Raw genomic sequence first — 27,105 nt, 5'->3', positions numbered from 1 at the left:
TAAGTGGGGGAAAACCCAAAGGAATTCTAAATCACACCCCTGCCTCCTTAAAAAAACACTCTTTATTATTATTATTGTATGTGTCATCATTTATTAAGGCAGGCACAACTCCTCCCAGACAACAAATTATGATCACAGACATCCCCGCTAACAGCTCCCTAACCTGCCTTCTGGCCGTCCTTGCTCACTCTGTTCATTTGGCTAATTAAGAGACTTCATTTCTTAACAAAGCGACTGACAGATTGCCTATGGGTTCACTGTCGCCGCCGTAGCGGACTTGATTAAATGGGCGGACGTTTGTGCCATGTGACAAACGGTCGTTGGAGCAGGCGGGCTGATTACAGACGGGCGATGAGTTATTGATCCCCCTGCCCCGCTCTGTGTTCACAGTTATCACTTCCTCTGCCATGCCAGGCTATCAGTTGATCTCCACACTGTCCCGGGATGGGATTTTATTTGAGGGCCTTTGGTGCCCTGTTTGGTTATTCAAACCAAGACGGGGTCAAGTCAATGGCTCTTCTCAGAGAGGTGCACAGGTCGAAACAAAACCTGCTGATCTCCACACATCCTTGGAAGATGTTATTCAAGTGCACTGGGGGGGAGGGTCACTTCCCATTGACTATTCACTGGTGTTGTCATTGTCTCCCTACATCACAGAACAAGAGGCTGATTCTTCCATAATGTCTGACTCAGTATACACGTGGCTTGCAGAGCCTTAGATATAGAGAAAAAACCTAGAGTCGTGACAAAATGTTGAGGTTGGACCAGTGCAGAGGCTCCTCAGAGAAAGCCGAGCCTTGGGCCTCCCCAGGGCCCCTGGCGATGGCTTTCACAGCAACCAGCGTCCAAACGGCCAGCAGGGAGTATGATTCCTTTACAACAACACGCTCTCAAGTGATTTAGCAACACCCATCTCTATTACTCTGTCAATCATGTTTTATACTGAGGCGGCAGAATAACACATTAAATATAACATGGTGTTTGCATTATTTTTACCCAAGTGGGAACATTTACAAAATGTTTGGCAGACTGATACAAATTATGCTTAAGAAGGCACAAATATTTTTTCTTACGTAGAATGTCAGTGTAGATCTAGAGGCGGGCACTGTCTTGTTTTAAAATGCATCGTCTACGCTGTAAAATGTTTTTAAAGACTTCACACCCTAAGGTGTGAAGTTCGGCCTCTGTAGTATCCTCACATCTGCTGTGTTTCTCCCTGTCCTTTCAATTGACCCTCACAAACCAGGTGTGAGGCCTCTGGCTAATCTATAGGTATCTTGTGTTATTAGCTAATTACCATTTTTAAATCCTGACTTGGAGGTGCTTAGCACATCCCAGACAGATCCCCACCCAGCCAGTCCCCTGTCCGATCTGAACAGACATTCCCCCTTCATTTGTCCAAGGTAAAAGTAGTTTAGATCTGCCCACTGCTGGCTGAATGCTGGTACTGCATCCACAAAACAGTGTACCACCAGCAATGGACAAGGCGAGAATATGCTCGTAGTTAAATGGCAATGAGCCATAAAGATAACAACAGTATAGCAATATCTGCATCATATTATGTAAATATGTCTGATGTGTTCAGATTTTCTTTTCAATGTCATGCCAAATGTTGTGGATTAGACATCTTCAGCAAACTACAATAATGGTGATTAATTTGCTTCGACCACGACACAGGCATTGAACATTTGACACATGTTAAGCAAAAAATAGGTATTTTCTGCAGACTTCTACTTAACTGATACGGCTAGGCCATATATGCTCGAATATTCAATATAGAGATCACTCTCGCTCCCTCCCCTCTCTCTCTCTCTCTCTCTCTCTCTCTCTCTCTCGCTCTCTCTCTCTCTCTCTCTCTCTCTCTCTCTCTCTCTCTCTCTCTCTCTCTCTCTCTCTCTCTCTCTCGCTCTCTCGCTCTCTCTCTCTCTCTCTCTCTCTATATATATATATATATATATATATATATATATATATATATATATATATATATATATATATATATATATATATGTATATATATATGTATATATATATGTATATATATATGTATATATATATATATATATATATATATATATATATATATATATATATATATACATACATATATATACATATATATATTTCAATTTATATCAACCGATTTTTCGGTATGTTTGTCATGATGGCCCCATAAATGTATTAGCATACTTTTTCATTCTATCATGCTTTGACAAATCTGAATTACATTACTCACTTGTCCAATATACCTTCATGACATCATAGGTCACTTCATGGACTCCTTGAGATTAAAACAGATTAAATCACTGCGAGAGCGCTTGTACGCGCACGAACACACACTCCACCACCCACACACACACACACACACACACACACACACACACACACACACACACACACACACACACACACACACACACACACACACACACACACACAGAAACACACACACACACACACACACACACACACACACACACACACACACACACACACAAACTAACCGTTATCTCCAACTAACTGTAAGTTCCGTTATGTCCAATTGGGTTAAATCCTTATATAGCTTACTAAAAGTACATCGGTGTCACAGTGTGTCAGATTGTATTCCCCGAGATGTTTAGACGGAGATATCAGACGAGCGTGGAGCGGCAGTGCATCAAAGAGTATGCCATGTAACGAGCTCGTGACACGGCGGGACACACCATGCGCGCAGCACAACCAGGCTAGGTTCGAAAGTCAGTGAATTTTTTTTTTTTATTGAGTGTACCATCGCCAAAACCTACCGCATATACCAAAATAGCCAACGGAAGGTAAGTGACTGCCATATGAAGTGTGATATTTGATTTGACCGAGTTGCGGTCAGCCTAGATGTTCCCGCGCTGTGGGAATGCGTCCCTCAGAAACAGGTGCGCGCGTTGTTTCTTCATCAGTGAAACTGTGCAATATCATGCCGGGAACTGTTGTGGATACTCACAGGATACTTTTATATTCTAACTTTTGTATCGCAACTAAATATCCATTCAAAACGACGTGCAGCCATGCAGGTGGTAACCACCGCACTTCTGCGTAGCCCATGGTGTTCTACGCATTATTAAAATGTAGGCTAATATGTCATGAAGTTATGAGTTGCCCCCAAAGCTTTGAGCTCTGTGTATAATTGTCTTTGTGGAAATTTGTATTATCATACAACGATTGTGGAACTGATCACATGACTATTAAACGCCTAATTAAAAGCCAAATTCTCGATTGCTTTCGAGAATTTGACTGACTTTTAGACTACCGCACAACATCAAGGTCATTTTTTCCAGGGGAATCTTACTAGGGTCATTTAGTTAAACATCAGTAGCAAGAGCTATAACGTTTGAGAATAGTTTTGCGTTTGATTTGTTTTAATTTTTCAAGTGATGTTTGTTGTGATGTGTGTGTGATTTGTGTGATTTGTGTGTGTGTGTGTGTGTGTGTGTGTGTGTGTGTGTGTGTGTGTGTGTGTGTGTGTGTGTGTGTGTGTGTGTGTGTGAGTGTGTGTGTGTGTGTGTGTGTGTGCGTGTGCGTGTGTTTGTGGGGCTTTTATGTCAGCACTGTTATATTTCAGAAGTAAAGAATAACAATGAAGAAGCATTTGACTTTGTGCGCTATGATGTTTTCTACGGGCCTTGTGATGTTAGCCTTGTCAATCTTTGTTGTGATATGCCTTTTCAGAACCTTTTCTAATCATTGATATTTTTACATTAGAGAGGGACAGGTATTACTCCTGGTAAATATAACAACCACAACATTTGAGCTCAGTATGAGTTATAATAGATTCAACCTTCTGCCCTCCTTTTCATGGCAACATCACTTTTTCTCAAATGTTAAGTATCTTTCACCACTTCAGTAGGACACAAATGTATACTATGCTTTGCTGCTTGCCTGGCAAGGGTCCTGACATAGCAAACAGGGACCTCCCTGTAGTCCCTGAAATATCCCTATTAATAGCTGTAGGAAAATATATTTGTTGTCGCTACATGGTTCAAATCATCAACAGTTTTATTGACGCACATAGATACATTGATACATAACAGTGGTGTGCAGTTGAAAAGATGGTCAAGCCATTGTCTCTCTAAATAACTCAAGACAATTGACATGATCACGGTCCATTGTCTTGAGTGATTTGGAGAGACACGCAAGCTATATATGTATATAATCAAAGACCATGGATAGTGTTTGATTATGAAGATATATAGCTTGATCTTCTTGTTGTGTATAGTATACGGCTGATGGTGTGGAAGTGATGGGAAAGTGTAAGCAGCTTTATGAATTAGCTCTTGAATATGTATTCCATCTGCTCACCGTCATCCACATGGCATGGATTGCTAGGATTCTGGTGTCTGCAAATAGATTCCAGCATGGTGCAGAAATACTGGGTCAAACTGTTTTTAAAGGCAACCAAGCTTGTTTTCCCCATACCAGACAGTTGTCACAAGTCCACTCGTTTCATTAGAAGAGCTTTAGAGAGTTCTTTATTCGGTGGTGATGCTCATGTAACCTTCTGTTGTGCTGGTCAGGCTGTTTTACTGTCACCGTTGTGGAAGAGTCATACGTTGTGAGTGATGTAATGACCAGTTCATCAATCCCCTACTGTTGTATCGATCAAATGGACAGTATTACTTTGTGACCTGTGCCTTTCTACTTGATAATCTGATCCTTTAAATTAAACTATGAATTTAGCCAATGCCACATTTGGTTATGCTTATATGCAGCGAAAGCCAGCTGAAATTGTTAGCGATATGAACAGATATGAACTCATCACAAAAACAAAAGGGCGGCCATGTGACATTTGACACAGAAAGCTAACCGGTGGCCTGCTTTCAAACCTCCACTGGTCAATGTTGATTATTGATAGCTCCATATATGGACTGTCACATCAACGCCAAAAGGCATGCCTCAGTGTCCCAATGCCAAATATATGGCACATTTAGAGCAAGGGGACATTGCTGCCACTCTTGATAATGTTGACCGTCAATAACTCAGAGGAATATTTCAGCCCTAATGGGGAAACCTGGGCGCCCACGCACCAATTTACACTGTCCATCAGAGAGTATTTATGTCATGAAATACAATGAGGATTTTAGTTTCCAGTAGTCGCTGCTGGCAATGATTAATTTAGATTATTCTAAGCATTATTGATTTGGCTTCCCAATGAGAACAAAAGATTTGGCCTCAAATAGCTATAACCTAAAATGATAAAATAGTTAATCATCAACCAACTTTCAGAGTGAAATGATAGAGTGATGCACATGCTGTAGACTCTCTATCTAAAGTTCTATTTTTGAAAGTCGCAGGGGACATATTTGGTTTCAGTAAGTAAAAGGGAGACCAAAATGGAAAGGAACAAAGACAAAGTGACAAAGAGAACCAATTTTGTCCCGAGGCTTATTCACTGGCACTGAAATCATATTCTGGGGAACCTAATCCGAGTAGCACCTTAATATGGTCAGATAATCTGGATTGAGGCAGGGGACGTGAGAGGAGATCGAGGTAGAGAGAGAGGAGCACTGGAGGTAGAGTTAGAGATGGAGGTAGAGAGAGAGGAGAGATGATGGCGGTAGAGAGAGAGATAGAGATGTGATTGAATAGTTGGTGGGAGGGGGGTCGGGATGAAGCAACGACAGTGGATTCACACTCAATTCCACAAAGTTGTGTGCTAATGCCAGGAAATTGGTTTTGCAAGTGTCCCCTCGGAGTATTTTTAGACTGTTATAAACCACAAATTCTGAATGATCTAATCACGGCTGTTTGTTGATTGGCTGTTACCAAGGTTGATTTTTATTAAAGGCTAAATACGCTCAAATAGAGAAACATGTTAAGTGCCCAAAGTGTGGCTGTAAATTATCTCATGGGTCCTCAGGTCTGCGTCTGGTTGTGCAGTGACTGATAAGAATCTATTCTGAAGTACTTGATCTATGAAGGGATTGGACATCGATTTGCCCTGATACATGGTAGCAGTACCTCAATTGCCTTGACATTTGTTATAGAATGAGGCAGCACTGAGGCTGCCAGGGAGTGGATGAAGTGTTCACTGTCCCGAGAGCCTCCCCCCCTATCCTACCGGCCCCATACACTGCTTTTCTCACGTGAGAGGCGTCATCAACATTCGCCACCTCAACACGATAAGGTGCTGCTCAAGTTACACAATGTTTTGGGCCCAATTCAAACGCACACACATGCCAACGCGCACCCGGACACACACAGTCGTGCACAGACACAGTCCCTGACCACCTCAGCCCAGTGTATGTCACCAGCCGCCCAGTGTCTGCTGCCCATGCCAGAGATTGAAGGTCTGACAGCCTGGAGTTTTGTTACTTTTTTTTTTCCTCCTCTTGGCAGTTGCTAACAGCACGGAGACCAAGGTCAGCGCTATCAGTGACCACTCGTTTTAAAGTGTCAATGCAGGCACAGCCCTTAGCTCCACCGTTATTACAGAATCAGCCTCCGCCATCTGCTTTCCCTTAAATTAAAATTCTAGGTAAATTCTATCTCTGTAATACAGAAGACTTAGTTGCAGAGGCTCAAATCTGTGAGCAGAACACAATAGGGAGAGAGTGTGTCTAGGGTCTGCTTGGTTGGTTGGTGGATGATTAAACATGACATAAGATTGGGAATTCAGGAGAAACTACCCTATCATGATGTTATTCAGTTAAGAAACAATAATATCTTTTTCTTTGGCTGTCTGCAGGGTTAAGTACTGGTTGTTTATCGATGGCCTGTGAATCCTATACATTTCACTGAAAGACGAAGTCCTGACATTTTTTTGCGTGAACACATTAATTTTGGGTGGGAATGTCATCTAATGTATTTATTAATGTCACAATGATAAAGTAAAAATGTTGTTGACATGTCCGTTGTTCAACCTATTTCCTATTTATTGTGGCTGTGCTACGAATGGCGATACAGTATCATATACCTGAGTGTGTTTATACACATTCTTGCCAATTTTCCCGAATGGTAGCGATTCTTATGTAAAATCCTCAAGGGATTAGCAAAACGATAGATGAGATTACTGGAGTCACAAGCACGGTTATAATCTCCAGCCTCCGATCACTGCTGCAGCAATATACTTCCTCCCCACTTTATAGAGAAAAACCATCCTAGTCCCGGTCTAGCCCCTTACATGAGGATATAACCCAGTAAACCCACATGTATCCAACAATCCCAGAGCTCAAACCAAACCTCAACTTTAAATATTACCACATAGATTTAACAACATACTACATATTTGAAAACATTACAAGTATGTTATGTTTTCCTTCAACATGTATTGATGTATGGCTCAGTAGGTGAATTAAACAGACATGAGTAAATATCCAAAGTGACGGAAGTAACTCAAGTAGTTGGCAGAGGTGCCCACTCACAGAGGATTATCGCTTTTAAATATAAGCTGGAACACTTGACCAGATCTGCAACTTTGAAGATAGTTATGTGAACTCATCCTTGAAGCAACATAAACTCAAACCTGGTGGGACATGAACCCACAAACCGCAGATTCAGAGGCATAGGCCATATCCATTAGGCCACAGGTCCATACATGTGAGTTTTCACAATAACTTAATCTCGAGGGAACAAACACATAAGAAACTCATTATATCAAAAGCCATTTAAAGGATGTGGCGAGAACCAAGAACGTGATTAATTTCTCGCAAGAAGTAAAATATCTGCTTCCCTAGATCGATATGTGAACCCATGGGAGTGCATAACATAGATAGAACCTTAATTGTGACCCTGGTGGGACTTGAACCCACAATCCCCAGCTTCGGAGGCTGATGCCTTATCCATTAGGCCACAGGGCCCTATTTGGAAGACTACAGCTTTTAGCTAAAACTCTGGATGTTTAAATAGTGAACGTGATGGACAACAGGATTTAAAACATTAAAGGGGACCTATTATGCTTCTTCGACTTTTATGACCTATAAACGTTGTTATAATGATTGATAGTCATGTTTAACCATACCAAAGTGTCAAATAATGACGTACATGCATTTCGACGTATTCCCTGCTGACAGTCTGGGGTGGCTGTGCAGAGCGCTAAACACTCGGGACAACGTTTGCAACGTTTCGATTCAGTTGTTCACATTTCCGGGAAATCATCTACGTAGATGCACTCCTGCGGCGCCCCCATATGCCTGGTCAAACTGCCCGCGCGCGCGCTTCCAGGAAGGTAACCAATCACAACGGAGCTGGGTTGGCAGGAGGGGGGCGAGGGGGCGGAGAAGGGCGAAACCGAGCGTTGACAGAGAATGCTGAAAGCGCCCAGATGAGAGGAAGAGTTTCCCGAAAATCGACATCGTTTTTTGTGTATGGTTAAACGTGACTATCAATCATTACAATAAACGTTTATAGGTCATAAAAGTCGAAAAAGCATAATAGGGTTTAAATAAACACAAAATAACACATCATGCCACGAATGTAGCTATCTGCTACACACCTAACCAATATCTTGTCAGGAAAATGTCATAAGCATATACATATACATCTCAATGTCAACAAATCCCCTACAAAGGCTTGTAGCGTTGTGGTCTGAGTTTTGTGCTATCCTTTATATAAATTAAGACATTTCACCCTAAAATACTGGGGGACGACCTGCTTAATGTGCCCCCCCAAATGTTAGAACAAAGGCTCCATCACTGGGCTTATGAGTAGGCTGAGAACATTGGGGGTCGAACCAATAACCCTATTCAGCTTAATCCCTACGTCCATAGGAGTCCGTGTCAGCTCCAGAGGTCGGGTGTTGGAGACTGCTTGTCTTAGCACTTGCCTGGCAGCAGATCGGGAGGTGGAGCGATCATTATGTAGTAAATATAGTTTAAGCATTATTTTTTAATTGCTTTTCCTTCCATCCGTTTCTATTTCTGCAGTAAAGTGTCTTTATTTATAAATTGCATTGAGAAATGCATTGATATTATTTTTAGGTACCAAGGCCACATGGGATGGCACCAAGCAGTGCCAACATGTCAGAGTCGAAGTTGAACATATTTGAAATCGGAGAGGTGAAAGTGGGCTTCACTTAGCTTAACGCTTGGCTGGGCTGGGCATGGTGCTCAGAGCATCCCCATAGTATGTTGTGGAAAAGGGCAACATACCAAGATCCTAAATGAGACTCAGGTTCATAAAACCGCCCCCAGAGACTAATGCCGCCGGGCATTTTGGTATCAGAAGCTTTCTGGTTTCCGTTCGCGATCCGTTTGTAGTCCGAGTAGTATTGACTTGAAACACCGACAAAGCTATTTATGATTGTGTATTCTGGGTTGAAACGTTAAATTGAATTACAATCTGGTCGTAGATGACGTCTAATAACTCCAACTCTCCTTACTTTGAATTGAAATCTGGTCGTAGATGACGTCTAATAACTCCAACTCTATTCTCGCGTGCCAAGTTGCTAAATGCACTGTAGACACTGAATTGGAGTGAATTAGAGAGGGAGTCTGGGTTATCCTGCGGCAACAGAACCCCAGTTGTATTGCCCCTTGTCCCAAGAGGTAAATCTTCATCAGACGACAGACGGTTGATTTCAAGAAACACTCAAACCAACAATTCCCAGAGGTGATCCCACAGGGCCTTCTATATTGATCAACAGTTACATCATTCACACATTCAATTAAGCATTACTTTAATTTGTAAACCAATTTCAAGGAAGGGGTTTGGATTTTGCTTCTAGAGGCTTTCTGTTAGGTTGAGATGATTGACCCCTGGTCCATATAAGCTATGTGAGGCTGGCGGTTGAGGGAAGAATGCATAAGTACCTCAATGGGGCTCTGGTGAGACTCAAACTCACAATCCCCAGCTCCCCAGCTCCAGGCTGATGCCTTATCAGTTATCCGTTAGGCCATAGATCCTTGCATCAGAAAGATAACTTTGTGTTGGTAAGTCCATGGGTCTATGGCGTAAGAATAAACTAAACTGTTTAAAAAGGGTGGCTTACAGGGAACTCATGGAATATTTACAGGTTTGGAATCATGTTAATAGGCTTTCTTGCAGGTTGAGAGCTATCGCTGTCCTAATTTTATCACATTCCAATGTCCAAACTGTTCATATACACTCATTGATGCGTGATTATGATGGTCAACTAAAGACTAATTCTGCTGATGAGCTGCAGAACACCATTTCATATCCACATATTTTGTGGGATCGTCGGTGTTAAGTTAACCAATACATGTTGTTTACTGATTGCTTTAAAAAAGGTTTTTTAAAAAAAAAAAAAACCTTTACCTTTATTCAGGTTCAATCTTAGAAGTTTTTAGACCCCCTTTTTTTTTTTTTTTTTTGCTTTTATCCTGTAGCCCTTTGAGATCTTCGGATGAAAAGGGCACTATAAATTAAATGTATCATTATTATTATTATTTATCCCTCGTCAGAGTGCAGCCCTTCAGACCTGGCCGAACTCTGGTGCTTTATAGGCAACGCAAGGAGGGCATTTATGTTTGTTAAGCAATGTATCAAAAAAGTGTTGCCTAGTTTACACGTTTAAGAATGCGAGTACATTGGGTTCTTCCTAATAACCAGTTCGGCTTTTGGAAGTTGATAAAAAGACCCGTGTCGTTTTTTCCCACTGGGTTCCGCTGTGGTGACCGAGTGTGACCCCATAGCGACATGTGATTCCACACGGCTCATAAGAGTGTGCGTGACACATATGGGGCTGAGAGCCTTTGGGACCCAGTCTCAGCCCTTCTGTTATTCGCTCTACGTCACCATGAAACTCATCCCGTTAATCTGATACATAGAGCAAGTTAAGCCAAGCAGTGTCTGATTGGCTGTAAGCACTGTCACTCACATAAATGGTCAAATGGCTGCATCCATAGGTTAATTAAGTCCACCAGTATATGATGGTATGATTTTTGCCGACCACAGGCTGTTTTCTTCGTAGTAAACTTCCGGTGTATGCTATGTCATGGATCTGGGCTTGGGTGGCAATCTACTTAGTTCATTTCCAGACAGGTGGTACTTGACTGTGTTCAAGACTTCACCTATAGAAAGGCCCCTGCCTTTTATAGAATTCAAACGACCTTTCAACTGCTGATTTTTAGCGGAATGATGCCACCCATAATTGTGACCCTGGTGGGACTTGAACCCACAATCCCCAGCTTCGGAGGCTGATGCCTTATCCATTAGGCCACAGGGCCCTCCTCTAAGATATGTCTATCAGCTGAAATCTTTATTGTTCTCATTTACATTTACATTTACATTTACATTTACATTTAGGGCATTTAGCAGATTGTTTTATCCAAAGCGACTTACAATTAGTACATTTTTCAGATGAAATAGGAAGAATATATTGCTGTCGGTACAGTAAGGATGTTCATAGAACCAAAGGGCAAACACTGACAACTGTTAGGTTACCCCTTCCCCTTATACAACACAGCTAGCTTGGATAAGATGCTACACAATGCTGAGTACTATTTTTAAGTGGCAGGACGTACAACATACTATCAATCTAATACATCACTTCTACCCAACGGCAGAGACACTGACCATTTGTAATAATGATATATAATCAAGGCATATAATCAATTATTCCCACATCCTATCATTTAGCCTGGTATCCAATGGCGGTATGTGTAGCATAATCACTTAATTACCCATCTCACCTTACTCAAGAGGATAGCACTATGGATTACTAATCCATTTCCCTTGCAATATTTAATGATAGCTCTGTCTTCTTGTTTGTTTGGATCATTCGTCCTCGGAACGCTTTAATCATGGCTTTGGTAATGTGTGTGTTATGAACGCCACATATCAGGATCACTATTCTGGCCACAATTGATAATTTGCTGATCATAGCTTTATCTTAAGAGATCTTTCCTTTCCCTTTTTTCTTTCAGACACCATGACTGCCCAGTTTGGGTATGGCGGTATCCTCAGGCTGTTCTATGGATCAACTCTGTGAAGAAGACCGCCACTATTTTTGAAGGAGTAGGGATGTTGTTTTTGGGTTCTCTTCAAAAGGAACCATAAAGATACCAGAAGAAATGTGGGTTCTCATTAAAATGTATGTTTATACAATATTTCTATGCTTTCATAACACTTTTTTTTTTATGTTATAATTATAAATGAATCATTATATAGGGTTTGGATAAGGGTTATTGAATATGTTTTTTTTATACTTTTCATGAATATTTACATGAAATATTTAAAATGATTTACAAGACTAGCCTAAAATGTTTTCTATTCTTCTCATTTACTTGTGTTAGAACTTGCCGGAAGTAAGTTAGACCTGGAGATATCTCTGCTTTCCAACGCCCAGTGCTTCCAGTGGACATGTTTGAGAGGAGGAAATCCGTCAGCCAGTGAAGATGAACCCTTACGTTACGTCTCACTTCCGGAGGGATCTTTTCCCCCACTTCCACTTGTTGTAGTCGTTGGGTTCGGCCCTTCTGTCACTTCTTTAAGCACATGGGTTTCCATATTGTTTGGCTGAGTCGTGAATCAGGGCCCCTGACATTCAGACCCTGACAGACTTGTTCCAAGTGTTTTGAAGGTAAAGACTTGTGACGAGCAGCACCTTTCTCCAATGCTCGATGCCTCAAAATTATTTAATCTCTTCACCCAACGTCCTACGATGTGTTTTTCCCTTCTCTGTCTTTTCCCTTTTTAATGCATCCTAGAACTTTGCATGCCTGATCCATCTATAGAGAATGTACTTTATGCTTAGTGTCTTTTGAAAGTTCTTCATTCATAACCAGAAGCTATCGTCTCCAGCTTCATTTCCTACAGTCTTGGTCTCATCCCATCTCTCGGTCTGATCTTGTTCACGTGAGTTCAAATGTGTGTGTTCTCCAGCCAACAAGCTAATCATTGTTTGGATTAATGCAGTATGCTCTCTGCTATGCTGGACTAGACCAGATCCTGTGAATCTGCAAGTTTCACAACCTGATGATCGGCGACCCTAAGACAGGATGTCTAGGTGATTGGTTTGCAAGCTCAGTGTTCAGCACTCATCTATATCATCCCATATTCTGCAATACTTTTGCAATGTTTTCATCAGAACAGTCAAACATATCACATCTCTTTCTCTCTTTCTTCTGAATTGTGTGTCTTGTGTGTACTGTTTGTGTGTAATACCCTTTTGTTCATGTTTCTATCTGCCCCTTGGAACTCCTTAATCTACAGCTATAATGAAGGAACACTCTGATATCACAAAGGTAGATATGCTTTTGATAATATGTAACTAGCAGTTTACTGAAGTAGCAGTGGATATGCTCATGTCATCCTATCAACAGTCAGTTAATTAGTTTGTACCAAAACAGGATTCAAGCAGAAGGAGGTAGTGGATACCGTACTGTTATAGTCGTAACCTGAAGCTACACACAAGAGTAGTGGCTGATTTGAGATGAACGACCAAATGTAACATTGATCTCACTTGTGAGAACTGTGATATAACAGGTGCAGCACTGTCCGCAGTAAACTAAGACCAGGACAATAAGTGAGTGCACATAACACATGTTGCATTTCTCCATTCAAACATTACATTAATTTTACTTTCCTTAGGTGATTGAATGATCAAATATGAGCAAAGCTACAAATGAGTTCAACAAGTAGATTGTATTTTTTTTCTCTTGGTTATTGTGTTGGTCTTAAGGATTTGGATTTTGGACCTTGGATCGTAAGAATCAGCATGTTAATTAGCTTGTTCTACAATGCATGGTAGAGGCATCGGAATATAATTCTGTTTGAGTAAAGCCTACCTTGAATATGTTCTATGTCAAACAGTACCTGCTTGTTCATTGTCCTGTGTTTGCATGATGTAGTAAGTGTCGTACATAGTGCCTTACGATGTGAACCCTTCACATGTCTCCATCTTTAAATGTATGTCCATTATATATCTCTCCACTCGGCCTGCTACCTTTCCACCCTCTAGCCTGTAGGGTATCACATTGGACCTTGCCATGTCTTGCATGCTTCTCTCGGACGTATATTGACTTCAGTCAAGTCCATCTCTTACCTACATAGTTGCAACCTGTGACTAGCAGTGTATTGAGAATATCGGGAACCATTTTCAACTTAACAAACATTAATCCTACAGTGAGTATATGGATTTGTGGACGATGCGGATTTAACTATGTCAAAACCCTTTTTGGGCTGCTGAACATTTTCCTCCGAAACACACATTCCTCCGGTGGGAGTTGGACGGGCAATGGCCCTGAATGGAATCATCTCATGTTTACCATTTGCTTATATGAACTCACACTCATCAGTTCACAGGGACACCATTTGACTACAAACACTGATATCTATTGTTTTGAAGGAAAACAACCCGTTTGTTCATTTACCCAAACAGTATCTGACCAAGAACTTACAGTCCAGGACTACTGGATAGGGCTGTGCATTCCTGAGGGACTGGGACTGGGAATACAAAGTGCATGATGGGAGCAGCTCGGGTGAAGCGACGCTTCAGCGCTGTGGTTGATGGGCCGGTAGAGGAGGAGGAGGTCATGAGGCTGGCGCAGAGTGCTGCAGACACGGCAGGGGCCGGGGGGAGTCCCCTGAGCGCGGGGACCCCCACCAGCCCGTCCCCCACCCACAACGGCAAGGCCTCGGGCCTGCAGGGCAACAGCCACGACGCACGGAGGCCGGGCGCCTTGGAGGAGGCGGCCGGGGGAGGTGGAGCACGAGAAGGCGGGGTGAGAGGTGGGCTGTGCTCGGGGCTGCGGAGCGGGAGAGGTGGCGGTATGGGAGGAGGAGGAGGAGGAAGAGGGAAGGACTCTCTGTCCTCCCCGGCCAGCCGCCGCCCCGCCCGCCGCCCCAGCCGCCGGCCTCGGCAGCGCTTTGTGGGCAAGGACGGGCGCTGCAACGTCACCTTCGTCAACATGAGCGAGAGGGGCCAGCGGTACCTCAGCGACCTCTTCACCACCTGCGTGGACATCCGCTGGCGCTGGATGCTGGTCATCTTCACCCTCTCCTTCCTCCTCTCCTGGCTGCTCTTCGGGTTCGCCTTCTGGCTCATCGCCTCCGCGCATGGGGACCTCTCCGTCCGCCTCGCCCCCGTCTCCGGCGGGCCCCCGGGGACCGAGGGGGCCCCGGGCACCGGGGGAGAGTCGGGCGGAGGGCCGGCGCCTGTGGTGGTGGTGTTCGAGCCGTGCTTCCTCCAGGTAAACAGCTTCATGGCGGCCTTCCTCTTCTCGCTAGAGACTCAGACCTCCATCGGGTACGGCTTCCGCAGCATAACCGAGGAGTGTCCCCTGGCGGTGATGGCCGTCGTGCTGCAATGCATCGTGGGCTGCATCATCGACGCCTTCATCATCGGGGCGGTCATGGCAAAGATCGCCAAGCCCAAGAAGCGCAACGAGACGCTGGTGTTCTCGGACTCGGCGGTGGTGGCGCTGCGGGACGGGAAACTGTGCATGATGTGGAGGGTGGCTAACCTGCGCAAGAGCCACCTGGTAGAGGCTCACGTGAGGGCCCAGCTGCTCAAGGTAAGCGGAGGGAGGGAGGTTTAAATAAGGCTGAGGTTATGACCACCAATATATGTTTGTATACTCGGGTGGTCTTATCTACTTTAATGTGTTCTGCAAACTCGACTGAATGATTACCGGGACAGTCAGTCACTCTGAACCTCTGCTGCATTCGACTTTCTTAGTAATCTTTGCACTGGTCCCTGTTGAAATTAAGGAATATGAAATGAATCTATTATTTAATTTAATATTTAAGTGTGACACACTTGTGAAATGACATGCCCAAGTAAATCAAGAGTAGCTCTTCATGCTTTACAGTTATGAAGTTTGTATCCATAGGCAAACAGGGTGTTCTGTAATTATCTTGTCACTTGTAACTATCACCATTTCAGAGTAAACCAGCCTAAACCAGGGGCAAAAAAAAAAAGCTAGTCAAGGACAGAGAAAGAAAATGTTAGGTTTTAGCAGATAGACAGAGAGAGACAGAGAGGGAGAGAGAGAGAGAGAGAGAGAGAGAGAGAGAGAGAGAGAGAGAGAGAGAGAGAGAGAGAGAGAGAGAGAGAGAGAGAGAGAGAGAGAGAGAGAGAGAGAGGGAGGCCATCTGGCCTGTATCGTGTGTCATCTGTAGTTAATAAGAGCTTGTTGTATACTCCCTCAGGGGGGTTTAGAAGATTTAGCAAGGATTAACTTGCGCAGGATTCTTGAACTGAGAACCAGCGTCCACCGACCCGCTATCCTCCCCTGTTGTTGTGCAGTGCTGTCTGCTGCTGTCTGCTCCCCGCTCCCTACCTCCCTGTCTGGCTGCCGTCATCTTGTTGTCCCAGGGAAGTGTGGGGATTGTGATGGGATGACGCGTGTGACGTCACAGAGTCAACCTCTGTTGAAGGATGAGGTTTAACAGTTTGATATTTAATAACTTAATAACATGGCAATGCCAAAGAGGGGACCGGATTGATGGGATTAGGTTGACATGGATCAGATCGGATATGCCCATCTCTCTACGCTGAGCTGGAGATTGCACAATAAAATGCACTTGGTTAGCTATAGCCTTAGGTATGGCATACCACTTAAAAGTTTTGGATGGTTTGCAAAGACCCCAGGTTAATTGTTAACGTCTCTGTCCAGATGTAAATCAGCAATATGTTTTTTGTTCAACTAACTGCTCGTCCATCACAAGTGAGGGCATACGCCCTGGCTCGGTAGGTTTCTCAGATGGTTTTGATTCTGTGTTTACACACCACTAACCACTCGTACAAAGCGAAGAGAGGTCAGTTAAAAAAATATATTTAGATCAGAGTTACATCTCAATATAGACATTGTCAATAACAAACTGGCACACTCGTTTAAGACAGGTCTAGCTAGGCTCATTTATGAGTCAAATCTGTAATGGTTACAGACGGTTTGTCATTGGTTGGTCGTGAGAAAGGAAAATGTGTGTTTTTCAATCCTTTTTATTACAAATTGAATTGACACCTTTTTGAGATTTGAAATAACCACAATTTGCTGTCTGGAATGAATTCAGTAAATCTTATCTCAACATTTAAGGCCAATTATTTTCAATCTAAAAAACTGAGGGGCAAAGAACCAGCCATTCTGATTCACTCAGTCACTGCTGGGCTCGTCTATATGACTGTATTGCCCTTATTGAAAAACGAACCCATCTATTTGTATGTGAAGTTGAGTTCAGTGTGTCGAACCACTGCTCATTACTCCTCCATCTCCCCATCATCGACCCCTCTCCTCTCTTCCCTCCCAGCCACGGGTGACCCCAGAAGGAGAGTACCTCCCGCTGGACAACGCCGACATCAACGTGGGCTTTGACACAGGCTCCGACCGCGTCTTCCTGGTCTCCCCGGTCACCATCGTGCACGAGATCGACGACGAGTCGCCCTTCTACGAGATGGACCGCAGCACGCTGGAGAAGGACTCTGAGCTGGAGGTGGTGGTGATCCTGGAGGGCATGGTGGAGGCCACGGCCATGACCACGCAGTGCCGGAGCTCCTACCTGGCCTCCGAGATCCACTGGGGACAGCGCTTCGAGCCCGTGCTCTTTGAGAGGAAAGACTGCTACCAGGTAGGAGAGCTGAGGCATTCACAGGGGGGTTCCGCAGGCAGCAAATCTAGGGTTACGATTCCCCACAAAACTCAGAGCAAAGAAGGTGCTGCCGAATGGAAACTGACAAGAAAAACACGGATAATCTACAAGTGACCAAACCACCTCCCAACATTGAATGTTGCGATCCCATCCTGCCACAATTATTACTCGCTAAATCAAAGGGTTGCAAAACAGTAAATGAGCCCTAAACAGATACTCACAACAGTACATAAACCTCAAACAACTGAGCGTTCACAGTTCACAGTTTCACTGAGACCGACTGATGGAGGTCCATGCGTGTGTCTCGCTTTACAACTAGAGCTGTATTTTCCCTTCCTTTTCCAGGTGGACTACTCCTTCTTCAACCGGACGTACGAGATCCCCAGCACGCCGACCTGCAGCGCTAAGGAGCTGGCGGAGCAGAAGTGCAGCCAGAGCTCGTCCTTCTGCTACGAGAACGAGGTGGCCCTGCAGCTGGGGTCCCCGGACAGTGACCCCCAGAACGGCCTCCAGACCAGCATCACCCAGCGGCCCTTCCCCTCAGAGCACCCCCACGACAACTGACTCAGTGGGGGGGGTCGTTGGTGGGGCTTAAGGACAGAGAAACAGTAAATATAGGAAAGAACCCTTGAAGGAATAAGGAAGCAGACGAGGAATAAATAGAAAAGCTGAGAATTTCAGATATTTAAAGGAACAATGAGGGAAGGGTAAAGAGTGAGAGTACATTTATTGTTAATGTCAAGCTATTAGGAATTAGTTATTTAAGGACACGAGAGAAAATATAGACACATTTTATGTTGTCTTTATTGAAAATAGAGACACATTGAAAGAGACAGGATGGCAGACTGAAAAAGATACAGACTCTAGTGGCAGAGATACAGATAAAGATAGGCAGAGTAGGCCAGATGGGCTAAAAGACAGAAGCGTTGGGGGTAACTCTAATGGGGAGATGGGTTTCTACACTGGCCCAGTTGGCTGATTGGTCCTGGCGATCTTGCACAATCATTAAACATGCCTGTTGAGTCTCTGGCCGGCCTCTCACAAACGCAATATGCTCATTTGGCTCAACATCTAGCTGTCAGCGTATGAAACGGCGCCCCCCGATGACTGTAACCGTTCACTGCACTTCAAACTACTTGTTTAATGAAAATGTTATTTGGAATATGTATGGACTTCAGTCACACAGAGTTTCTTCAAGGAACTTTCTCCATAATGATCCTTGTAATGTGGATTTGATGTTTGAATGTTTTTTTGTTACGGTAAGTAAGGCAGATTAATCTTCATGTCTGGTACAAGTTGCCTAAGGTTCTGCCTGGTTTTCCATTAAGTGGTGGACTACTTGTTAGAGCCAATGAGAAACTGAATCAACACAGGGAAACTTCTTGGAAAGTAGCAGCAATTCCCAGCAGTTTCCTTTGCATGTAATGTACTGTTCGAGTTTATAAACATGTAATGCTTATATGAATATAACATGCAAAGGTTGGTATTCACATGAATGCTGAGTGTGCACTTTAAGGGGGTATACACTGAAATACAGCAGTGGGGAAGAACCTGCTGTCATTGTATGCATTATTAACTGATAAATTAATCAATTTATTGAATAGCATCTAATTGCTCTTTACACTATACATTTCCCAGTCATTACAATCGTATATTTTTTATTTTCCTGAGATTGTATAACGCCATATAGGCTAAAAGGTCCATGCCCCAGAATTAATTAAAGCCACGGTAAGGGCTATTAATTAAGATGAAGGGAAGGGGTCGCTCCAACAGACAATATAAAACAAGACCAAAAACCAAAAATTCAAAAACACAATTTCCCAGTTGTGTACATTTAAAGGGGAAATTCTACAGAATTTCCCCTTTAAATGTACACAACTGGTTAATGATTACTGGTACATGATTTCTCTTCATGAACTGACTCATCAAATTGAATTTCAATCCTTATTTGGTTAGCTTCTTGGTTTATGTCCATCTCACAACATGTGAGAGAACAGTGGGCGGTGCCTTTAAATCAAGATAATTACCATTCCTTATTTTGTACTTGACCCTGGTGGATGGCAGTACAGTCTGTTTATGCTTTTGAACATATTAACTATTTTGTATTGTGTGAAGTAGGAGGTCTGTTAGTCATCTTGGAATAGGCCTACATTAGGCAGAATAAATCTTATATTATTCAAATTGGTTGCAAATTTGGTTCTATATACTTGCTTGATCATTCTTATCTAAATGATGTGTTTTATAAAGTGGATTATTTGGGATATAATGTCAAAGGCTTATTATCGTAACCCAGGGCCTACGTGATTGCTTCATAAGCTAATCATGCTGCATGGATAATGATGTATATTTTGACAAATTAGTAATCTATACTTGCAAAGACGGCAGCTTTGTAGCGACCATGGCTCCAATATGTGCTCAGTGTGTTTTCACCACTTTTTTGTTTTGGACAGTGTATTAACCTATGAATTATTTGTGGATGATCTGATCAGTGGCAATGTGTGTAACTAATACCACTGGAGGCAAATATCACTGGTCTAGGCTCTTCTGCATCTGGGTCAGAACCGGTGGGCAGGGCGTAGCAGCAGTGTGTGTGAGTTCATGATCAGTCTGAGATGTTACCTTTGACCAGGCATTATTTTCTGTAGTGGTTTGCTTGTGTACTCACTGTCCTGCGTTTCTCTTCCCTTTTTACACTTTGAGTCCTTGACGGTCACCCTGTTCTATTAATAGACCACATGGCTGGCAATGTCTTCCTCCTTGTCACCACTTGTTATGGAAAGTAACTTGAACTTGGGGCCCAAATGGCATCGATCACTTCCCCCCTATCTATACATTTTTCAGATGGATTATTCTGTTCCCCTGGCAGTTTACGCATTCAAGTAGACCTAATCTATCTTGTATTTTTATATTTTTCTCCATGTCATCATTGTTATTTTCATATGTACCACGAATTCAAACCACTACACTAGTCAATTAAAACCAGTAGTTCCCGGTCTTATTTTTCTACTAGGCTAGACTACAGTATAAAGGCCTACTTTGTAATTTCACGGATTCTTGTGACAGAGGGCTTCCAGGTGAACTGGCACTTTGTGTAGTGAATAAAGCACGCATATTTACGTTACTGTCTTGTTCTTCGATGCCTCCTGAATGCATAGGGCTGGGTGTCCTGCAACTATGCACCATCCATGTTATGGACCACCGGGTCACATTAAGGCCTATTAGTAGCCTTTCCATTAGACCTGTTTCACACCAGAAATAAACCACCAATCGATATCAAAACTTAACTAACATCTCTGCGTAAATAATCTTACACCAAGGCGACCATGGGCGATACTAAATTCACTATTCGTTGAGAATCTGAGGCGTCTTCCTCGCTTGTCGTGCGTGGTTTCCAGCAGGCCAGCAGGGAGAGGGGGGGGGGGGGGTTCTTTGCAGACCCCGTGTCAGATTACTCAAGACAAACCTTTGTGGTCGTCCTCTCGTAGGCCTATTCTATCAGAGAGCCAGACAGCAGACCGTCTGGGAGGTTTACCATTTAGATTCACCAACCGAGTGCGCGTTTCTTTTTGCATAGCGCCAGTGATGCGCCGGCACCTGCTGCACCGCTCCGCCTTTTACATTTAATACAAAGTGTGAGGTGATGGTGGCGTTTTTCTTTCGCTGTCTCCAGCCTCGTTTGTCACCGCGACTCTGGTGTAACAGCAGCGAAAAGGCGGTGCGCATTTGTCTCATTCATAAGGCGGGTCCAGCGCAGGGTTGTACGCTTTGGTTGGACGTCCTTGTGACGGAGGCGCGCCTCGAAATCTGTTCTCTCGTTTGATTGGTGTATATGTAGGAAGCGCTTTCTCTGGCCGAGCCCGAAGGCCCGCCCTCTTCTGTATCTTTATTCCCACTGAAGTGTGTGCGGCGCTCACTGAGAAAGCGGTGCAATGATAAAGCCGCATTTGCGGTAGGTACACACTTATTAATCAGGGGGAAAAAAAACAAAAGAACCAACCACCTTTGATTTGCCTCGCACTGTAGCCTTATTCGCTTTTCGGGTAGGATCCTGAAGGTGAGCGATTTAATTATACTAATCCAGTCGTAAATAGCGAGTGTGATATCCTGTGAAAGGCGACGTATTATGTTTCGGTGGGGTTGGCTAACCTCGCTAGGATAGTCTGAAGGCTGGTGGCATGACGCCTAGAAATGCTAGTGTGTTGGAAAAGGGGTGCTGGTGTGATCCCCATTCACGCCCTTGCCTATAGGCTTCATATCGACATTGCCTGGCCGCAGGCTGTAGCACAATATAGTGTCGTAGGAAGATTTCACCATAGACGTATACAACATATAAAACATGATTATGAAAATGGTTATGATTTCTACCATTGTTATTGGGCTACATATTAATTATCACATTAATGGTGATAATGTGATCGTTTTCTCGTTGGGTTTCAACTGTGCTTGCGATTGTTGCACGATTTGAACACCAGCCTAATTCATATGATCTATAAAGAATGATCTCAATGCCATAAGCAGAGACGTGGTGTAATTAGGGAGGAAATGTCACGTCTGTCTACGTCTGTTTGAATGCGTTGCGACAGCATCACATATTACTAAAGCGTTGCGGTTCGATCAGCATCATCGCCACCAATAATTAAAATACGTCTTTAGCACCCCCACCCCTGACGCACAAGCTCGCGCACGCATTAACACATGAATGCATACACACACACGACACGACCCCTGCAGTGAATGACCCCCTCTTCAAACTCTCAATGTATTGTCTGTGTGAGTCTGCTGCTGCGGGGTAGCCTAGGTGTTGCTATGGAGGAGAGTCTTCTAACGTGCTGGTCTGGTGCTCATTCTTGCTGTAATGCACCAAATTCCAGATGTTCCAATAAGGGTAGGCCTATAATGGTGTTGAACCGGCAGCTGACGTTGAAACATGTACGTGTAACAAATATTTTTTTCTCTTATCAGAACATTGTAGTGAAATGTAAAATGTTTGGCAACCCTAATTGAGTACATTATGATGACACCCATTGGCCTGAAGATAATTAATTGGAGTAATACACATCATTCAACGTGCTAGTTTACGATGAGTGAGTTGCTCTTTGGGTAGGTCCTTCGTGGAATGTTTATTCTCCTATTCTACTAAATGTGTCACATAGTGACTCCATGGGTGGTGGCCATTCTTTTGTTGGGATTCCTCCTCCTCCACACCCATGGTGACCCATTAGTGACAGGTATGCTGCTGACAGCATTTTGGTTTCATGTCACCGACTGCCTGACACGCAGACAGACACTCAGCAAGAGCCAGGGGCAGAAGGAATCAGGACCGATGACATACCAAGCTAGGCACGGAGCAGACAGGTAGCTCAAACACGCAAGAACACAGCCTGAGAGAGAGAGAGAGAGAGAGGGAGAGAGAGAGAGAATACCTTTCACACGGTGTGGACTGTGTCATGCTGACTGTATGTGGGCAGCTAATTTTAATCACCCATGATAGGCATCTAGGCTCGAAATCTAACATTTGATCAATGACTGAACATAAAGCACACGCCTCTCTTTGAAAAATAGCTCATACTGATGGCAATATTTAACGTTACTTCTTTGGGAACCTTTAATGGGAATTGTGAAATTATTCAAATAATTTATAAGGCCTTCATTTACCCCTGAGAGAAAAAGAGCATTCACCAATCTGTAGATTATTATGGGATGTATGGGTAGCTGACTCTTTGGTCAATCAATGATTGAACACTTACATAGATAATCAATCCTCCATAGAACAGGTTATTGTCATTAGTTTGAACAACAAAGAAGCAATAACTTGAGTAATTCTTTCGATGATAGAATGAGTTCTTACTCGTGTCTAAGGTCGCCTTGGGAGTACATGCTTCACGTTTGATGCGAGTAGTAGTAACCAGCCTTAGTTGCATCTCCCCCGTCAACCACATCCTCGCAAATCCACAGTCACGCTCCACTGTTTTGGGAGCAACATGTGACCTCACTACGTTAGTGTGTCGAGTCGGTCAGACTGGGAGAGGAAGAAGGCATCGTCTTCTTCAGAAAGTGAACCTTCAGATCTGGCCACACCAATTCTCTCCTCTAGTTTTCTCCACCTTTCCTCTTCCTCCCCCCTCTCTCACTGTCTCTAACTCATGCTGTCATGTCAGTTTATTGAGTCAGTGGACCCCCCCCCCCTACTCCCTCTTCTTCCATGTCAGTTGTCTCCTTGAGTTGCCGTGTCTCTCAACTAGGCCATCCCTGGCCCGGGCTCCATTGTATATGGCCTGGATGCTAGGCTGCCTGCTCTCCTTTCTCGCCTGTGTATGTGGGTGTATGTGTTTGTGTGCGTGCATGTGTGTGTGTGTGTGTGCACATGTGTGTTTGTGTGCTGTCTTGGCGTGCTAATCAGGGTCATGGCTAAACACAGACTATACGCTACCCTCTCCAGCGTTCTAGTGTGCATCCGCTCAAGCAGCCCTGGGTCTGTGACGAAGAGCAAAACATAACCCCCCAAACGCCCACGTTCATTCATATCTAACTCCTTCTCTTGTTCTCTCCTTTTAAGCAGTGCCAGCAGTACCATGTCCAAGCCAACAGGGGGCGGCGTCAATGATGTCACCCGCTTCCTGACGTCGGGAGTGATGCCGGGCTCCCCCACCGCCAACCCCACGGCCTCGTTCTCATCGGCCAGCCAGGCAGATTGGGCGGCCAAGAGGCTGGTGTGGGTCCCCTCAGAGAAGCATGGCTTCGAGGTGAGCTCCCCTTGCCCAGGGGAGGGCGTGGTTCACTCATGGGCCATTCAGCCTTGTTTGAAATCGTGACTGTAGGAATCTAGGTTTGGATAGGGGAGTCTTTGATTGTGTCGGATCAGATTTTCCACTATAATTTTCTACTAACTACAGTGAAAATGTTTTCTGGTAAATTATTAGCTTCGGGTGTGTACATGCCTCTCCACGGTTGGGTGTGTCAAACAGGTGTGACGAGGCGAGGCAGCGTGGGTGTGTCTGTGTGTGTGAGTGTCTATTTGTCTTAGTGTCTGTGAGTGTCTTTGAGTGTGTGTGTGTGTGTGTGTGTGTGTGTGTGCGTGTGTGTGTGTGTGTGTGTGTGTGTGTGTGTGTGTGTGTGTGTGTGTGTGTGTGTGTGTGTGTGTGTGTGTGTGTGTGTGTGTGAAATAGTGTTGTGTGTTTGTGTCTGTGCCCATGTGTGTCTGTGACTTTGTGCAGTGTGTGTCTGTGTGTGTATGTGTGTGCGGTATGGGTCAGTGTCAGTGTGGGCTGTCTGTGTGGGATTGTTTGTAATGTGTGCACGTGAAATTTAATGAGTGGCCATGCGCTGTGTATTTCCCTGCGTTTGAATTCTTTTACTGCTTTGTTCTCTCCATGACCGCCTATTGAAGTCCTTGTGATTCCTGCTAAACACATTTAGACCTAACCACTACCATGAGGCCGCAGCTCCCCCTCCTTTTGTCCCACTGCTTTGTAACGCAAAATAATATTCCAGCAGTATGCAAATCTATTGGTCTGTCTTTCAGAGAAAGCGACATATGAATGTGAGTTCCATCTTATCTTGTGCTGTCTCTCTCTCTGTCTCTCTCCCTCTGTCTCTCTCCCTCATGCCATTGGGCAGCTTTGATAGAGGGCTCTATGAATAGAACAATACTCTCCTTCAGCCTGCTAATAGTAAAGAGGCCAGAGCCAGAGACACTGACTTCATTTTACACTCATGATCTGAGGGAAGGACTCACTCATTCATATACACACAGCACCAAGTACACACATGCACATGGGCCCTTGCACACACGCATGCGCTTAAATGAGCACATGCACACCAACACATATGCGAACACAAACACACACACATACACGCAGAGACACGGCCACATTCTCAACTTTATACATCCAAATCGGTCCATCTCCATCCTATAGACAACAGTGCCTATTCTGGTGGTTTCCTTGAGTCTTGAAACACACACACACACACACACACACACACACACACACACACACACACACACACACACACACACACACACACACACACACACACACACACACGCACGGACAGTCTATCAGCGTTGGAGGCCTCCTGACCCCATGCTTCACACTGCCGTCAGCATCTCCTCCAGCCAGTTGACCACAACATGAAGAATGTGCCGCTCAGAGGGACACTTCCCCTTGCCTCCCTCACGCCTCTTCACTGCTATTGTGTCAATGTTCTCACTTTGTGACACTCTCTCTCTCTCTCTCTCTCTCTCTCCTTTTTTCAACAATTCTCTCACGTTTGCCCTCTACCCCCATCTCTCTGTCTCTTCCCCGCTGTCTCGCTCTCTATTTCTCCCATTTCCTCCTCTCCTCCTACTCTCCCTATTTCTCAATGTTTCTATGCATCTCCTTGTCCTCCCATCTTTTCACTCTATAATTCTCTTTCTATACTCTCACACTTTACTCCCCTCTCCATCCCTCTCCTCTCTGTCTCTCTCTCTCTCTCTCTCTCTCTCTCTCTCTCTCTCTCTCTCTCTCTCTCTCCCTCTCTTTCCTCCCCTCTCCATCTAACGACTCTCTATCTCTCCCCACTCTGTCTCCCCTCTCTCTCTCCCTCTTCGCTCCCTCCTCTCGATGTCTCTCGGCCTATTCCTGTCCCTTTACCCTCCTCTTTCCTCCACCCCCCCAGTCGGCCAGTATCCGGGAGGAGCGCGGGGACGAGGTGGAGGTGGAGCTGACGGACAGCCAGAGGAAGCTCACCCTGTCCAGGGAGGAGGTGCAGCGGATGAACCCGCCGCGCTTCAGCAAGGTGGAGGACATGGCCGACCTCACCTGCCTGAACGAGGCCTCGGTGCTGCACAACCTGCGGGAGAGATACTACTCCGGCCTCATCTACGTAAGTCAGGGGGCCACTGTGAAGGAAACACATGCAGTTCACAGAGTACAGACGCACACACACATACACACACATATACAAACACATACACATACATATACACACATATACACAAATATAAACACATATACACACGTACACACAAATATACACACATATACATGTCCACATACACGCATAAATGAATCATTCAATCATTCATACACACATGCACACACACACACACACACACACACACACACACACACACACACACACACACACACACACACACACACACACATACACTAGTAACCACACACCCTCACGCACACACACACTCCCACATACATATACATAAATACTCATGCCCCCTCCAGCCCCACACACACACACACACGCACACACACATACACACACATTCAGATACACACTTAATGAATTAATTAATCATACATACATACATACATACACCCTATGCAGTCCCCCCCCACACACACACACATACATACATACTTAACAGTATTAAAGGCTAAAGCCACATACACCGGATAAGACTGGGAACAGTGTGTCTGCGTGTGTGGGGGTGAAACCTGCGTGGTGTGGTGTGAGTTTGTGCGCTAGTGTCCAGCACTCTGGCATCACCTGTGAAACCGATAGGGAAGGGTTGACTTAGGCTTGGGGTCGTTTTACAAAGTTATTCCTGTGTGTGGGGGTGGGTGTGTGGGGGTGGGTGCATGA

General features: G+C 44.3%; 2 protein-coding genes and 2 non-coding genes across 12 annotated transcripts in view; 2 read left to right on the top strand and 2 right to left on the bottom strand.

Annotated features, from left to right (window-relative positions):
- Positions 1-2,478: 2,478 nt before the first annotated feature.
- On the top strand, positions 2,479-20,638 carry kcnj14 (potassium inwardly rectifying channel subfamily J member 14). 2 transcript variants are annotated; one of them, XM_030370525.1, is made up of 5 exons: positions 2,479-2,810; positions 11,853-12,001; positions 12,222-15,443; positions 17,179-17,496; positions 17,863-20,638. In XM_030370525.1, the coding sequence occupies exons 3-5, from the start codon at positions 14,391-14,393 to the stop codon at positions 18,079-18,081; spliced, it is 1,590 nt and encodes a 529-aa protein (XP_030226385.1). In that variant the 5' UTR covers positions 2,479-2,810; positions 11,853-12,001; positions 12,222-14,390; the 3' UTR covers positions 18,082-20,638. The 2 variants fall into 2 exon arrangements, with proteins under 2 accessions (XP_030226385.1, XP_030226384.1); XM_030370524.1 differs by having other exon boundaries at positions 11,853-12,019.
- trnar-ccg (transfer RNA arginine (anticodon CCG)) lies at positions 7,754-7,826 on the bottom strand. Its single transcript has one exon. It is a non-coding gene; the product is annotated as a tRNA-Arg (tRNA).
- Positions 11,081-11,153, bottom strand: trnar-ccg (transfer RNA arginine (anticodon CCG)). The gene has a single exon. It is a non-coding gene; the product is annotated as a tRNA-Arg (tRNA).
- A 745-nt stretch (positions 20,639-21,383) lies between the features above and the next one.
- myh14 (myosin, heavy chain 14, non-muscle) overlaps positions 21,384-27,105 on the top strand; it is a 32,869-nt gene continuing 27,147 nt past the window's right edge. For 5 of the 8 annotated variants that reach the window (XM_030370451.1, XM_030370447.1, XM_030370452.1 and 2 more), the window contains exons 1-3: positions 21,384-21,466; positions 24,074-24,260; positions 26,179-26,385. In XM_030370451.1, coding sequence (XP_030226311.1) covers positions 21,447-21,466; positions 24,074-24,260; positions 26,179-26,385 — 414 coding nt within the window. In that variant the 5' untranslated portion in view covers positions 21,384-21,446. Of the gene's footprint in view, positions 21,572-24,073; positions 24,261-26,178; positions 26,386-27,105 lie in introns of all 8 variants that reach the window. The other 3 variants (XM_030370446.1, XM_030370450.1, XM_030370449.1) reach the window with 3 other exon arrangements.

Source organism: Gadus morhua, chromosome 11, assembly GCF_902167405.1.
Source record: "Gadus morhua chromosome 11, gadMor3.0, whole genome shotgun sequence".
Classification (NCBI taxonomy): domain Eukaryota; kingdom Metazoa; phylum Chordata; class Actinopteri; order Gadiformes; family Gadidae; genus Gadus; species Gadus morhua.
This window is presented reverse-complemented; position numbering and strand designations above follow the sequence as displayed.

Bases quoted from the DNA above. Each gene is read 5' to 3' on its own strand.
- kcnj14 (XM_030370525.1), top strand. From the start codon at position 14,391: ATGATGGGAGCAGCTCGGGTGAAGCGACGCTTCAGCGCTGTGGTTGAT. The intron at 15,444-17,178 runs GTAAGCGGAGGG...CTTCCCTCCCAG, and splicing joins TGAGGGCCCAGCTGCTCAAG to CCACGGGTGACCCCAGAAGG. The intron at 17,497-17,862 runs GTAGGAGAGCTG...TTCCTTTTCCAG, and splicing joins AGAGGAAAGACTGCTACCAG to GTGGACTACTCCTTCTTCAA.